At 42.0% G+C, this 16,700-nt stretch overlaps 1 protein-coding gene across 1 annotated transcript in view; it reads right to left on the reverse strand.

Moving 5' to 3' along the window:
* The window catches only part of GAB2 (GRB2 associated binding protein 2), a 112,129-nt gene extending 97,585 nt beyond the window's left edge, over positions 1-14,544 (reverse strand). The window contains exon 1 of the mRNA XM_072133976.1: positions 14,151-14,544. Within this exon, the coding sequence (XP_071990077.1) occupies positions 14,151-14,222 (72 nt within the window). The 5' untranslated portion in view covers positions 14,223-14,544. The remainder of the gene's footprint in view (positions 1-14,150) is intronic.
* Between the last annotated feature and the right edge of the window lie 2,156 nt (positions 14,545-16,700).

The raw sequence follows: 16,700 nt of genomic DNA on the forward strand, positions 1-16,700 counted from the left end.
AGATCAGGTACCCGTCTATGGAGAGGAGGGGGGATGGGAGATCAGGTACCCGTCTATGGAGAGGAGGGGGGTGGGAGATCAGGTACCCGTCTATGGAGAGGAGGAGGGTGGGAGATCAGGTACCCGTCTATGGAGGGGGATGGGAGATCAGGTACCCGTCTATGGAGAGGAGGAGGGTGGGAGATCAGGTACCCGTCTATGGAGGGGAGGGGGATGGGAGATCAGGTACCCGTCTATGGAGAGGAGGGGGGTGGGAGATCAGGTACCCGTCTATGGAGAGGAGGAGGGTGGGAGATCAGGTACCCGTCTATGGAAAGGAGGGGGGGAAGATCAGGTACCTGTCTATGGAGAGGAGTGCGAGATCAGGTACCCGTCTATGGAGAGGAGAGGGATGGGAGATCAGGTACCCGTCTATGGAGAGGAGGGGGATGGGAGATCAGGTACCCGTCTATGGAGAGGAGGGGGGTGGGAGATCAGGTACCCGTCTATGGAGAGGAGGGGGATGGGAGATCAGGTACCCGTCTATGGAGAGGAGGAGGGTGGGAGATCAGGTACCCGTCTATGGAGGGGAGGGGGATGGGAGATCAGGTACCCGTCTATGGAGAGGAGGGGGATGGGAGATCAGGTACCCGTCTATGGAGAGGAGGGGGGTGGGAGATCAGGTACCCGTCTATGGAGAGGAGGAGGGTGGGAGATCAGGTACCCGTCTATGGAGGGGGATGGGAGATCAGGTACCCGTCTATGGAGAGGAGGAGGGTGGGAGATCAGGTACCCGTCTATGGAGGGGAGGGGGATGGGAGATCAGGTACCCGTCTATGGAGAGGAGGGGGGTGGGAGATCAGGTACCCGTCTATGGAGGGGGATGGGAGATCAGGTACCCGTCTATGGAGAGGAGGGGGGCAGGCGGGGGCAGTACAGGTATACAACTGTGGAGAGAAAGGGGGCAGTTGAGGTAAATGTCTATAGAGAGGAGGGGGCAGTTGAGGTAAATGTCTATAGAGAGGAGGGGGCAGTTGAGGTAAATGTCTATAGAGAGGAGGGGGCAGTTGAGGTAAATGTCTATAGAGAGGAGGGGGCAGTTGAGGTAAATGTCTATAGAGAGGAGGGGGCAGTTGAGGTAAATGTCTATAGAGAGGAGGGGGCAGTTGAGGTAAATGTCTATAGAGAGGAGGGGGCAGTTGAGGTAAATGTCTATAGAGAGGAGGGGGCAGTTGAGCTAAATGTCTATAGAGAGGAGGGGGCAGTTGAGCTAAATGTCTATAGAGAGGAGGGGGCAGTTGAGCTAAATGTCTATAGAGAGGAGGGGGCAGTTGAGCTAAATGTCTATAGAGAGGAGGGGGCAGTTGAGCTAAATGTCTATAGAGAGGAGGGGGCAGTTGAGCTAAATGTCTATAGAGAGGAGGGGGCAGTTGAGCTAAATGTCTATAGAGAGGAGGGGGCAGTTGAGCTAAATGTCTATAGAGAGGAGGGGGCAGTTGAGCTAAATGTCTATAGAGAGGAGGGGGCAGTTGAGCTAAATGTCTATAGAGAGGAGGGGGCAGTTGAGCTAAATGTCTATAGAGAGGAGGGGGCAGTTGAGCTAAATGTCTATAGAGAGGAGGGGGCAGTTGAGCTAAATGTCTATAGAGAGGAGGGGGCAGTTGAGCTAAATGTCTATAGAGAGGAGGGGGCAGTTGAGCTAAATGTCTATAGAGAGGAGGGGGCAGTTGAGCTAAATGTCTATAGAGAGGAGGGGGCAGTTGAGCTAAATGTCTATAGAGAGGAGGGGGCAGTTGAGCTAAATGTCTATAGAGAGCAGGGGGCAGTTGAGCTAAATGTCTATAGAGAGCAGGGGGCAGTTGAGCTAAATGTCTATAGAGAGGAGGAGGCAGTTGAGCTAAATGTCTATAGAGAGGAGGGGGCAGTTGAGCTAAATGTCTATAGAGAGGAGGAGGCAGTTCAGGTAAATGTCTATAGAGAGGAGGGGGCAGTTCAGGTAAATGTCTATAGAGAGGAGGGGGCAGTTCAGGTAAATGTCTATAGAGAGGAGGGGGCAGTTCAGGTAAATGTCTATAGAGAGGAGGGGGCAGTTCAGGTAAATGTCTATAGAGAGGAGGGGGCAGTTCAGGTAAATGTCTATAGAGAGGAGGGGGCAGTTCAGGTAAATGTCTATAGAGAGGAGGGGGCAGTTGAGCTAAATGTCTATAGAGAGCAGGGGGCAGTTGAGCTAAATGTCTATAGAGAGGAGGAGGCAGTTGAGCTAAATGTCTATAGAGAGGAGGAGGCAGTTCAGGTAAATGTCTATAGAGAGGAGGGGGCAGTTCAGGTAAATGTCTATAGAGAGGAGGGGGCAGTTCAGGTAAATGTCTATAGAGAGGAGGGGGCAGTTCAGGTAAATGTCTATAGAGAGGAGGGGGCAGTTCAGGTAAATGTCTATAGAGAGGAGGGGGCAGTTCAGGTAAATGTCTATAGAGAGGAGGGGGCAGTTCAGGTAAATGTCTATAGAGAGGAGGGGGCAGTTCAGGTAAATGTCTATAGAGAGGAGGGGGCAGTTGAGCTAAATGTCTATAGAGAGGAGGGGGCAGTTGAGCTAAATGTCTATAGAGAGGAGGGGGCAGTTGAGCTAAATGTCTATAGAGAGGAGGGGGCAGTTGAGCTAAATGTCTATAGAGAGCAGGGGGCAGTTGAGCTAAATGTCTATAGAGAGGAGGAGGCAGTTGAGCTAAATGTCTATAGAGAGGAGGAGGCAGTTCAGGTAAATGTCTATAGAGAGGAGGGGGCAGTTCAGGTAAATGTCTATAGAGAGGAGGGGGCAGTTCAGGTAAATGTCTATAGAGAGGAGGGGGCAGTTCAGGTAAATGTCTATAGAGAGGAGGGGGCAGTTCAGGTAAATGTCTATAGAGAGGAGGGGGCAGTTCAGGTAAATGTCTATAGAGAGGAGGTGAATTCTTATGTCTGAATTCGGTAAGAATTCAAGACTGATCCTTGGATTTCTGACATAGAAACCCCATGATCCCCTTTGACCACCACTATAGTACCCAAACATCATCCAGCAAATGTAAAACAGAAAATATAGAAATTATTACAGAAAAAAATGATAGAAATAACAAATAAAAACTAATATATATATATATATATATATATTTTTTTTTTTTTTTTAATCTATAGGCTCATGTGCTGCAGGCGGCAGAGGTAGTGGAGCGAGTACAGGACTCCTGGCGGTGATGTCCCATCATATCTCGTCCCCTGCAGAGGACAGAGGGGGAAGGGTCCTGGTCAGGGTGGGCCGGCTATCGATCAGGGGGGGGACATGTGATGATGGGAGGCGGGTTGTATTGATGAAGGTTCCTGCATTTCAAGGCCCAGGGGAGCGCCACACGCTCTAATCCTCTCCTGTTACTGCATTAAAGCCCAATTCCCTTTACACTTACACAAAGCCCCTAAAAAAAGGAACTAATGGATGTGCCGATATGTAGGCCAGCTGCGGTATCTCTGCGCCGTTAACCCTTCGGTCACAGCTGGACTGAGTGAGAGGCACTTGCTTTATTGAGCATATGCTATATAGATGTAGCAGGGCTGAATGGGTGACCTATTTAAAGGGACACTTCTGATAAATCTCCCCCACTTAGTCTATCAGTTTTGTACAGTGTCTGAGAACGGAACTGTCCATGGCAACCAACCAGAGCTCAGCTTTCATTTCCCCACAGCTGTTTATAAAATGAAAGCTGAGCTCTGACTGGTTATAATTGGCAACCAGAACAGTTTTACCTCAGACATTTAGGATACATCTCCCCCGATGTGTTATACCCATCCCTAGGCTGGAGTTTTCCTTCCTAACATTATTTGCAAACAATCTGGAAATTTCTGTAACAATCTTAAAAAAAAATCTCAAACTGAAAAGGGAAAACGCTACCCAAAAGAGGGTGCTCCGAAAAGTTTGGATAGTCCCCAGGGCGAGACCTAATATCCAAAATTTACTGCAGATTTATTTAATAATCTCATCTAAGACTGCACATTTAAGAAACAAAATTACAAACTCAGCTCTACTACATCTGCGAGGTGCTGCCATTCAACTCAACGATGATACCCAAAGACCGCTGAATAGGTCAGAGACCAAGTAGCCAAGATCTAGATAATGCTCATATAATAGTACCATATAGTGACCACTAGCACATAATGCCCACATAATAGCACCACATAGTGCCCACTAGCACATAATGCCCACATAATAGTACCACATAGTGCCCACTAGCACATAATGCCCACATAATAGTACCACATAGTGCCCACTAGCACATAATGCCCACATAATAGTACCACATAGTGCCCACTAGCACATAATGCCCACATAATAGTACCACATAGTGCCCACTAGCACATAATGCCCACATAATAGTACCACATAGTGCCCACTAGCACATAATGTCCACATAATAGTACCATATAGTGCCCAGTTATTAGTACATAATGCCCACATAATAGTACCACATAGTGCCCACTAGCACATAATGCCCACATAATAGTACCACATAGTGCCCACTAGCACATAATGCCCACATAATAGTACCACATAGTGCCCACTAGCACATAATGCCCACATAATAGTACCACATAGTGCCCACTAGCACATAATGCCCACATAATAGTACCACATAGTGCCCACTAGCACATAATGCCCACATAATAGTACCACATAGTGCCCACTAGCACATAATGCCCACATAATAGTACCATATAGTGCCCAGTTATTAATACATAATGGCCACATAATAGTATCACATAGTGCCCACTAGCACATAATGCCCACATAATAGTACCACATAGTGCCCACTAGCACATAATGCCCACATAATAGTACCATATAGTGCCCAGTTATTAGTACATAATGGCCACATAATAGTATCACATAGTGCCCAGTTATTAGTACATAATGGCCACATAATAGTACCACATAGTGCCCACTAGCACATAATGCCCACATAATAGCACCACATAGTGCCCACTAGCACATAATGCCCACACAATAGTACCATATAGTGCCCAGTTATTAGTACATAATGCCCACATAATAGTACCACATAGTGCCCACTAGCACATAATGCCCACATAATAGTACCACATAGTGACCACTAGCACATAAGGCCCACATAATAGCACCACATAGTGCCCACTAGCACATAATGCCCACATAATAGCACCACATAGTGCCCACTAGCACATAATGCCCACATAATAGCACCACATAGTGCCCACTAGCACATAATGCCCACATAATAGTACCATATAGTGCCCAGTTATTAGTACATAATGGCCACATAATAGTACCACATAGTGCCCACTAGCACATAATGCCCACATAATAGCACCACATAGTGCCCACTAGCACATAATGCCCACATAATAGCACCACATAGTGCCCACTAGCACATAATGCCCACATAATAGTACCATATAGTGCCCAGTTATTAGTACATAATGGCCACATAATAGTATCACATAGTGCCCACTAGCACATAATGCCCACATAATAGCACCACATAGTGCCCACTAGCACATAATGCCCACACAATAGTACCATATAGTGCCCAGTTATTAGTACATAATGCCCACATAATAGTACCACATAGTGCCCACTAGCACATAATGCCCACATAATAGTATCACATAGTGCCCACTAGCACATAATGCCCACATAATAGTACCACATAGTGCCCACTAGCACATAATGCCCACATAATAGTACCATATAGTGCCCAGTTATTAATACATAATGGCCACATAATAGTATCACATAGTGCCCACTAGCACATAATGCCCACATAATAGTACCACATAGTGCCCACTAGCACATAATGCCCACACAATAGTACCATATAGTGCCCAGTTATTAGTACATAATGCCCACATAATAGTACCACATAGTGCCCACTAGCACATAATGCCCACATAATAGTACCACATAGTGACCACTAGCACATAATGCCCACATAATAGCACCACATAGTGCCCACTAGCACATAATGCCCACATAATAGTACCACATAGTGCCCACATATTAGCACTACATAGTGCTCACAGCACATAATGCCCACATAATAGTACCAAATAGTTCCCACTAACACATAATGCCCACATAATAGTACCACATAGTGCCCACTAGCACATAATGCCCACATAATAGCACCACATAGTTCCCACTAACACATAATGCCCACATAATAGTACCACATAGTGCCCACTAACACATAATGCCCACATAATAGTACCATATAGTGTCCAGCTATCAGTACATAATAACCACATAATAGTACCATATGGTGCATATATTCCCTTATGTAATACTCACATACCACCACATAACTCCCATACAATAATACCATACAGTGCTGAAAGGCATCTTCTGAATACCCATATAGTTTGAATATCCTTTGCGGACGTCACTACATAATGCTCAAATAATATGTCCACATAATATTACCATAAAGTACATACATACCACTACATAATAATATTACCATACAGTGCCCTATTATCACTATATAGTGCACATATAACATTACCCTTCATAAGCCCACAGAGCCCCCCAGTACCACCGGCCCAGGTGATGATGTGTAGAAGTGGTCTGTCCCGCATGATACAGGGGTAAGGAAGCTAAATTAGAGACCTGATGAAAGGAAGTGTCAGGGAACCGATCATGTTACACATAAAAGGGGGATTACAGCCTAAATACAAGGGGAGCAAGACAAGACACTGATCGCCAGCAGAGGTAGCAGAGCTGGATTTGTCATACAACTTTATTGTGTTACTTGCATTGCTGCTAAATTTTGTAATCATAGAAGCCAGAATGCCAAATGATGGGGCAGGACAAGCCAAATTTGTGATCAACCAAGCAACTTCTTGCTAGCAAGTGTGATAAGAGAAAAACCATGAAATGGCCGCACTAACATAGAAAATTAATTGATTAATATGACAAGACGAAATGAGAGGGATTTAAAATCTGCAGCCCTGATCCAAGTATAATCAAACTGTAATTAGTTGACAGAGAAAACTAGGGAGATGGAGCTGCAGAGTCTTGTTCCCTGTGATTGTATACTGTGAGAGAGGAGGAAGAGCAGCTAAAGAGCTCTAACAAGTTTGCAGTACAATGGTCAGTTCTGTCCTAAGCTCATTTTTTAAAAATATTTTTTTCAATTTTCATACAATACAGTGATCAATCATATTATTAATCCATATACATGCTCAATAATCCATAATAACCATGATTACACATGTTTGATGCATAATATTTATTATTTTCTATGCCTAGATAAATCTTCATAAACCTACCCCCATCTCCTTATGGACTATTTAAACTATAGTTTATTTTTTTTTTATTTATCTCATCGCATAATTCAATTTGCATATTGTTGTGCTATTGTTTTACTGTTCCATTTTCTATCCTGACTTGTGACTGGACTTTTTGTCCAGTTCAAGAGAATTGTTTTCTTAATTGCAAACAGAACTACATATCCTAAGCTCCTCGGTCTCATTCAAAATTCCAGTTACGGTAAAACAGTAAATAGTAGACAAGAAGGACACGAGGAGGGAGGTGCGGCTGCAGAGTCTTATTCTCTGAGAGTGTATGCTGTGAGAGAGGAAGAAGAGCAAGACAGACTTAAAAAGATCCAAGCACAATAGTCTGTTCTGTCCCTTATTCTTACATTCACAGTCTACCCCACAATAACTTAAAAAAATTATATAAGACAAAAAGGAGGAGAAAAGAGGAGAGGGGAGAAGCAGGGACAGGGACAGCTGCAGAGTCTTATTTTCTGTGAGTGAGGGAAAAAGAAGGGACGTTCTGTCTCTTATTCCTACATTATCAGCTTCCCAAATAATCCAAGAACAATACATAAACACAATATTACAAAATGAAGAGGAGAGAAGAGAGAGACGTAGAGTCTTTTTCACTGTGAGTGTATGCTGTGAGAGAGGAGGAAGAGCAGGAATGTAGATTTGAGAAGTATAGGGAACTGAAAAGTGTGGAGAAGTGTTCTCTGTTTTATTCTCTGTGAGAGGAGTAGACTTTAGGTCCTAACCAAAAAATTCAGTTACAGTCAAACAGTTAATAGTAGACAAAAGGGAGGGAGAAAGGGGGCTGCAGCTGCAATGTCTTACTCTCTTTTTTGTATGCTGCGAAAGAAGAAGAATAGCAGCAAGAGAAATCTATTTAGTTCACAGCACAATAATAAGTTCCGTCTCTCATCCTAATATCCATAGTCCTAGCCCAAACATCCAGATACAATAAAACAGTACATAGAAGACAAGGAGTAGCGGGATGCAGAGTCTTATTCTCTGTCAGTGTATGCTGTGAGAGGGGAGGAGGAGCAGTAAGGAAGATCTGAATAAAAGCACAATGGTTTGTTCCATTACTTATCCGAACATCCACATTCCAGTCCATTTCAAAATAAAACCAGTCAGAAAAAGGAAACTCTGAGCTTACTGCATACAGTCTATACATTACACTGAATAACCCAGTGTGTAATACCTTCCTGAGTGCCACCTGGTGGTGGGTGCTAGAGCAAGAGGTTTTTTTTTTGTATTTTTAATTTGGGTATACTTCAGCATATTCCTAAATAATTTCTATCGCATAACACCATTGCATATTAAAATTTACAAAATTTGTCACTCCCTACCACTCAATACAAATTACAATATGTATGCACTCATTATATGAAGCTTAATAGAATCCTTCATTTGTGGCAGCAGAAGTTCCAACTCTGTGACAGCGTAATATTAGACATGTGATAACCATCATTTCATCAAGTCATATTAATGCGACACAAATGAAAAGTATTCCTCAATGATAAACGGCTCTAATTACAGGAGAGAGCACAAGCACCAGAGGGAATGTTAATAAAACCATAAATGCACAGGCATCACAGGTAGGAGTATGATAGTTACATGCTTGTACATAGGGGCAGTATTATAGTAGTTATAGTCTTGTACATAGGGGGCAGTATTATAGTAGTTATATTCTTGTACATAGGGGCAGTGTTATAGTAGTTATATTCTTGTACATAGGGGTCAGTATTATAGTAGTTATATTCCTGTACACAGGGGTCAGTATTATAGTAGTTATACTCTTGTACATAGGGGGCAGTATTATAGTAGTTATATTCTTGTACATAGGGGGCAGTATTATAGTAGTTATATTCTTGTACATAGGGGGCAGTATTATAGTAGTAATATTCTTGTACATAGGGGCTGTATTATAGTAGTAATATTCTTGTACATAGGGGGCTGTATTATAGTAGTTATATTCTTGTACATAGGGGGCTGTATTATAGTAGTTATATTCTTGTACATAGGGGGCAGTATTATAGTAGTTATATTCTTGTACATAGGGGGCAGTATTATAGTAGTTATATTCTTGTACATAGGGGGCAGTATTATAGTAGTTATATTCTTGTACATAGGGGGCCGTATTATAGTAGTTATATTCTTGTACATAGGGGTCCGTATTATAGTAGTTATATTCCTGTACATAGGGGGCAGTATTATAGTAGTTATATTCTTGTACATAGGGGGCCGTATTATAGTAGTTATATTCTTGTACATAGGGGGCCGTATTATAGTAGTTATATTCTTGTACATAGGGGGCAGTATTATAGTAGTTATATTCTTGTACATAGGGGGCAGTATTATAGTAGTTATATTCTTGTACATAGGGGGCAGTATTATAGTAGTTATATTCTTGTACATAGGGGGCAGTATTATAGTAGTTATATTCTTGTACATAGGGGGCAGTATTATAGTAGTTATATTCTTGTACATAGGAGCACTATTATAGTAGTTATATTCTTGTACATAGGGGGCAGTATTATAGTAGTTATATTCTTGTACATAGGGGGCAGTATTATAGTAGTTATATTCCTGTACATAGGGGGCAGTATTATAGTAGTTATATTCTAGTACATAGGGGGCAGTATTATAGTAGTTATATTTAGTTATATACTTCTGAAAAAAAAGTCTCAAAAAATCCTTTCCCCATATCTCCAGTGCTGAGAAACCCCAGAGAACATTTCCATCCATATGTGACTGATATCAGTTTTATAAGCTGGACACGTGGCTGAATTTTGTTCTTGGCCACATCAGCATTTATAAAGTATTTTTTTTTCTAAATTTGGAAATATCTGGCTTACTAAGGCAAAAAATTTCTCACTTCACCAAACAGAAAATAGAGTCATGTCCCAGAGCTATTTAGGGTCATTTTTGGTAAGACCCACAGTGACTGCCATAGGAATGCATTGAGTCACAGCGATTAAATGGGGCACAGGAGACAGGCACCAAGGGCTGTGATCCAAATTAGAAGACCATTTCTAAATAAATTTATCAGAAGGTGTAACCATGCAGAATGCAGCTGCGTTATACATGGTCCGTGGAGAGATGTGTAATGAGATCTTTGTGTATGTTAGTAGCAGGAGGACTGTGAAATATGATTTATTATCCAGTCAGTGTTAGGTATATTTTTCTTAAAGAGATGTGTAATCATTGAGTATGTGGTTAGTAACAGCAGGACTGTGAAATATGAACTGTTATTCTCATTCTGCAGCACCTGAGCAGGTGTTTCGGCACTCACATATGCGGATTCAGAGTTATATTGCAGGAGGGTATGTACAGCTCAATGCAGAAATCGTTTCAGGCTGAAAGTTTTTGCTGGTGCTAGAGACTTGGAACAAAAGTTATCTTTTCACAGTCCTGCTGCATCATACTTTGGCGCAGATTTATTAAGGGCCCGCACACCGCATTTCCTGGTTTCCCGACTAGTTCCGATTTGCGCTGTATTTAACAGGGGTTTTTGGCGCAAGCAATCGGATTTTGGCGCCGACTTTCATGCGACAGAAATCAGGGGTGTGGCTGTTGGACAACCGACTGATTCGGACTAAGCGCGGGATTTAAAATTCTAATTGTATTGCAAGACCAAGCAATTACATGCACTGGGAAGAAGAAGGTGAACTCCGGCGGACCTGAGAGGGGAAGCGACACCTGCAGGATATCGGGCGCACAATCTTAGTGAATCGCGCTGGACTTCATCCTCGTTGGACAACGCACCTCGGAGAACGTGACAGGACCGGGTAAGTAAATGTGCCCCAATGTGCCAGCGCTTGCTAAATCCTCCCCAACAAGTTGGTATAAAAGTGGAGATCCTGAAATCATTAATGTAACTACTCTAATACTAGTTTATAGGTATAATAATACAACTAATAACCAACAACGTAAAATACTATAACTGCTATACTACTGCCCCCTATGTACAAGACTATAACTGCTATACTACTGCCCCCTAGGTACAAGACTATAACTGCTATACTACTGCCCCCTAGGTACAAGACTATAACTGCTATACTACTGCCCCCTAGGTACAAGACTATAACTGCTATACTACTGCCCCCTAGGTACAAGACTATAACTGCTATACTACTGCCCCCTAGGTACAAGACTATAACTGCTATACTACTGCCCCCTATGTACAAGACTATAACTGCTATACTACTGCCCCCTAGGTACAAGACTATAACTGCTATACTACTGCCCCCTAGGTACAAGACTATAACTGCTATACTACTGCCCCCTAGGTACAAGACTATAACTGCTATACTACTGCCCCCTAGGTACAAGACTATAGCTGCTATAATACTGCCCCCTAGGTACAAGAATATAACTGCTATAATACTGCCCCCTAGGTACAAGAATATAACTGCTATAATACTGCTCCCTATGTACAAGAATATAACTGCTATAATACTGCCCCCTAGGTACAAGAATATAACTACTATAATACTTCTCCCTATGTACAAGAATATAACTACTATAATACTGCCCCCTATGTACAAGATTATAACTACTATAATACTGCCCCCTATGTACAAGAATATAACTACTATAATACTGCCCCCTATGTACAAGAATATAACTACTATAATACTGCCCCCTATGTACAAGAATATAACTACTATAATACTGCCCCCTATGTACAAGAATATAACTACTATAATACTGCCCCCTATGTACAAGAATATAACTACTATAATACTGCCCCCTATGTACAAGAATATAACTACTATAATACTGCCCCCTATGTGCAAGACTATAACTACTATAATACTGCCCCCTATGTGCAAGAATATAACTACTATAATACTGCCCCCTATGTGCAAGAATATAACTACTATAATACTGCCCCCTAGGTACAAGAATATAACTACTATAATACTGCCCCCTATGTACAAGAATATAACTACTATAATACTGCCCCCTATGTACAAGAATATAACTACTATAATACTGCCCCCTATGTACAAGAATATAACTACTATAATACTGCCCCCTATGTACAAGAATATAACTACTATAATACTGTCCCCTATGTACAAGACTATAACTACTATAATACTGCCCCCTATGTGCAAGAATATAACTACTATAATATTGCCCCCTATGTACAAGAATATAACTACTATAATACTGCCCCTATGTACAAGAATATAACTACTATAATACTGCCCCCTATGTACAAGAATACTACTATAATACTGCCCCCTATGTACAAGAATATAACTACTATAATACTGCCCCCTATGTACAAGAATATAACTACTATAATACTGCCACCTATGTACAAGAATATAACTACTATAATACTGCCCCTATGTACAAGAATATAACTACTATAATACTGCCACCTATGTACAAGAATATAACTACTATAATACTACCACCTATGTACAAGAATAAAACTGCTATAGACCACAGCTTTAGAAGGGATGTCACGTGACTCTGGTCCCCATGCTATATACAATCTCTGCTCGGATACTATTAATACAAATTCACCACATTCTCTGCAGCATCTCATATTTGAGCCTATAACATACACCTCTCCGCTACATCCCATCACCACTGCACAGAGAGCAGATACATTCTGCCTGTGGATGATCTTATTGATTAGAAAGTGATCTCCTACATGGACAACAGCGTCAAGGTCATCGCTGTGACTGCACACATGAGATCACTATGGGCCCTCCTGATAAGAGATCCATAGAGGGGGATCTGCTCACTGCTTGTTCTTCAATTTTTTTATATTTCTGCAACATCAGACACTTTTAACAAAGAGTCCCGTATAGCGTGTAGTGGTGTGGGCTGCTGGACCCCTGTCATCTACAGTCACCACCATTGATGGTAAGAGACCCCCCATATACCCCTAATGTTCTTTCACACGTTTCATGCAAAATTCTAAACTTCAGATAAGAGACCATGTGAATTTCTAGAAATATCTAGGTGCATAGAGGGTAATCCATCACCCGCTTTTAGGGCACGATCTACCCCTCCTGCTACACAAAAACACCATCACCTCTCCTTCAGGTCAACGCAACCTCAACATGATACATCATGAATCGTTCCACCAGTATCATATATGTATCATTCCATGGGAAGGGTGACAGACTCCCCATATCCCAAGACAAGATGCTATACTCTATAGTGTGATGGGTGATGTTGGGTGAAGCAGAAATTGCAACATCATTCCTGGCTGGATGGTCCAGGCTGGGTGACACCCAGGAATGGTCAGGCTGAGATTTGTAGTCCTACAGCACCTAATGCAGGGTAGGGGGATGGAAGCTCCATATCCCCCCACCACCCCAGCATCCACACCCTCTTCACAGGGAGCTAATTGGTTAATTTCCCATTGGCCTGTGATGGATAAGAGCATCAGCTTCCATTACAGCTCTGCCCCTATACACACAAAGCAGAGATGTACGAAACAATTATTAACCCATAATGTGGCTTAACGGGGGTTATCCCTGCAGTTAAGGGTTAATGCCACCAACTCTTAAATCCAACTGGTCAAACTTGTTAAATGGCCTCCCAAACACAGTACACCCCCACCATACAAACACAATACTTAATTAACCCCATCCTAGCCTCTGGTTAAAAAAAAAAAGTTGAACTCTCAATACAAAAGCAATGGGTGTGTTGGAAAGGGAGGGGTTAACAGGTGATGGATGTCCCTGTGTTTACAATGCGTGCACCTGTGACAGGTGCTGGAGAGATCCCCCCACCCCACCCCCCTCCAGACCTGTCAGAGACAATGCAATTATTACATTAATAGTGCCCCCTCCTTCCCCATGGCTACTTACATATCTCCTCAACTTTTTCTCTGGGGGGGATTTTCTGAGCCAGCCAGCGTAGACCACCTCGCCTTCACTCATCCTGCCCGGATAAGGAGAAGAAGACCCCTTGTGTGTGGATGTGTCAATCAAAGGCAAAAAGAGAAAAAAATCAAAAAGTCCTCCTAATGTGTCAGTCCTAAAGCATTGGGGGATGATTGAAGGGGGGCTTTCTTCTGCTGTCCAGTGCCATGGGTGGGGGGCAGCTGTGCACAGTGCCCCCTCTGTATGAGGACACAGTGAAGTCACTGTGCTGCTGACTGATCAGTTTTTCCCCTTCATCCTGCACTGCCCCAGTCTCTGCTGTCTCCTCTTGTCTTTAGCTCCAGCTGCCTTAGGAAGCAGGAAACGAAGTGTCTGTGTATTTCCCACAGCAGCAGTGGGCTCTAACCACACCCTGCTCCAATAAAGGGGCATGGCAGGGGGCCGGGCTCTCACCCCTGCTGGACACAGGATGGGAGGCATACAATGTATCACAGGGTTTACAAAAGATGGGACCATCGCTGATAGTAGTTATATAGAACACTGGGGAGAGATACAATGTATAGGAGTGTATACAAATGATGGGACATCACTGATACTATACAGATACATCCCTGATAGTAGTTATATAGAACACTGGGGAGAGATACAATGTATAGGAGTGTATACAAATGATGGGACATCACTGATATTATACAGATACATCCCTGATAGTAGTTATATAGAACACTGGGGAGAGATACAATGTATAGGAGTGTATACAAATGATGGGACATCACTGATATTATACAGATACATCCCTGATAGTAGTTATATAGAACACTGGGGAGAGATGCAATGTATAGGAGTGTATACAAATGATGGGACATCACTGATACTATACAGATACATCCCTGATAGTAGTTATATAGAACACTGGGGAGAGATACAATGTATAGGAGTGTATACAAATGATGGGACATCACTGATATTATACAGATACATCCCTGATAGTAGTTATATAGAACACTGGGGAGAGATACAATGTATAGGAGTGTATACAAATGATGGGACATCACTGATATTATACAGATACATCCCTGATAGTAGTTATATAGAACACTGGGGAGAGATGCAATGTATAGGAGTGTATACAAATGATGGGACATCACTGATACTATACAGATACATCCCTGATAGTAGTTATATAGAACACTGGGGAGAGATACAATGTATAGGAGTGTATACAAATGATGGGACATCACTGATATTATACAGATACATCCCTGATAGTAGTTATATAGAACACTGGGGAGAGATACACTGTATAGGAGTGTATACAAATGATGGGACATCACTGATACTATACAGATACATGCTGATTGTAGTTATATAGAACACTGAGGAGAGATACAATGTATAGGAGTGTATACAAATGATGGGATATCGCTGATACTATACAGATACATCGCTGATATTAGTTATATAGAACACTGGGGAGTGATACAATGTATAGGAGTGTATACAAATGATGGGACATCACTGATACTATACAGATACATGCTGATTGTAGTTATATAGAACACTGAGGAGAGATGCAATGTATAGGAGTGTATACAAATGATGGGATATCGCTGATACTATACAGATACATCGCTGATAGTAGTTATATAGAACACTGGGGAGAGATACAATGTATAGGAGTGTATACAAATGATGGGACATCACTGATATTATACAGATACATCCCTGATAGTAGTTATATAGAACACTGGGGAGAGATACAATGTATAGGAGTGTATACAAATGATGGGACATCACTGATACTATACAGATACATGCTGATTGTAGTTATATAGAACACTGAGGAGAGATGCAATGTATAGGAGTGTATACAAATGATGGGATATCGCTGATACTATACAGATACATCGCTGATAGTAGTTATATAGAACACTGGGGAGAGATACAATGTATAGGAGTGTATACAAATGATGGGACATCACTGATATTATACAGATACATCCCTGATAGTAGTTATATAGAACACTGGGGAGAGATACAATGTATAGGAGTGTATACAAATGATGGGACATCACTGATACTATACATATACATCGCTGATTGTAGTTATATAGAACACTGGGGAGAGATACAATGTATAGGAGTGTATACAAATGATGGGACATCACTGATACTATACAGATACTTCCCTGATCTTAGTTATATAGAACACTGGGGAGAGATACAATGTATAGGAGTGTATACAAATGATGGGACATCACTGATACTATACAGATACATCCCTGATACTAGTTATATAGAACACTGGGGAGAGATACAATGTATAGGAGTGTATACAAATGATGGGACATCACTGATATTATACAGATACATCCCTGATAGTAGTTATATAGAACACTGGGGAGAGATACAATGTATAGGAGTGTATACAAATGATGGGACATCACTGATATTATACATATACATCCCTGATAGTAGTTATATAGAACACTGGGGAGAGATACACTGTATAGGAGTGTATACAAATGATGGGAC

The sequence above is a fragment of the Engystomops pustulosus genome, chromosome 2, assembly GCF_040894005.1.
Source record: "Engystomops pustulosus chromosome 2, aEngPut4.maternal, whole genome shotgun sequence".
Taxonomy (NCBI): domain Eukaryota; kingdom Metazoa; phylum Chordata; class Amphibia; order Anura; family Leptodactylidae; genus Engystomops; species Engystomops pustulosus.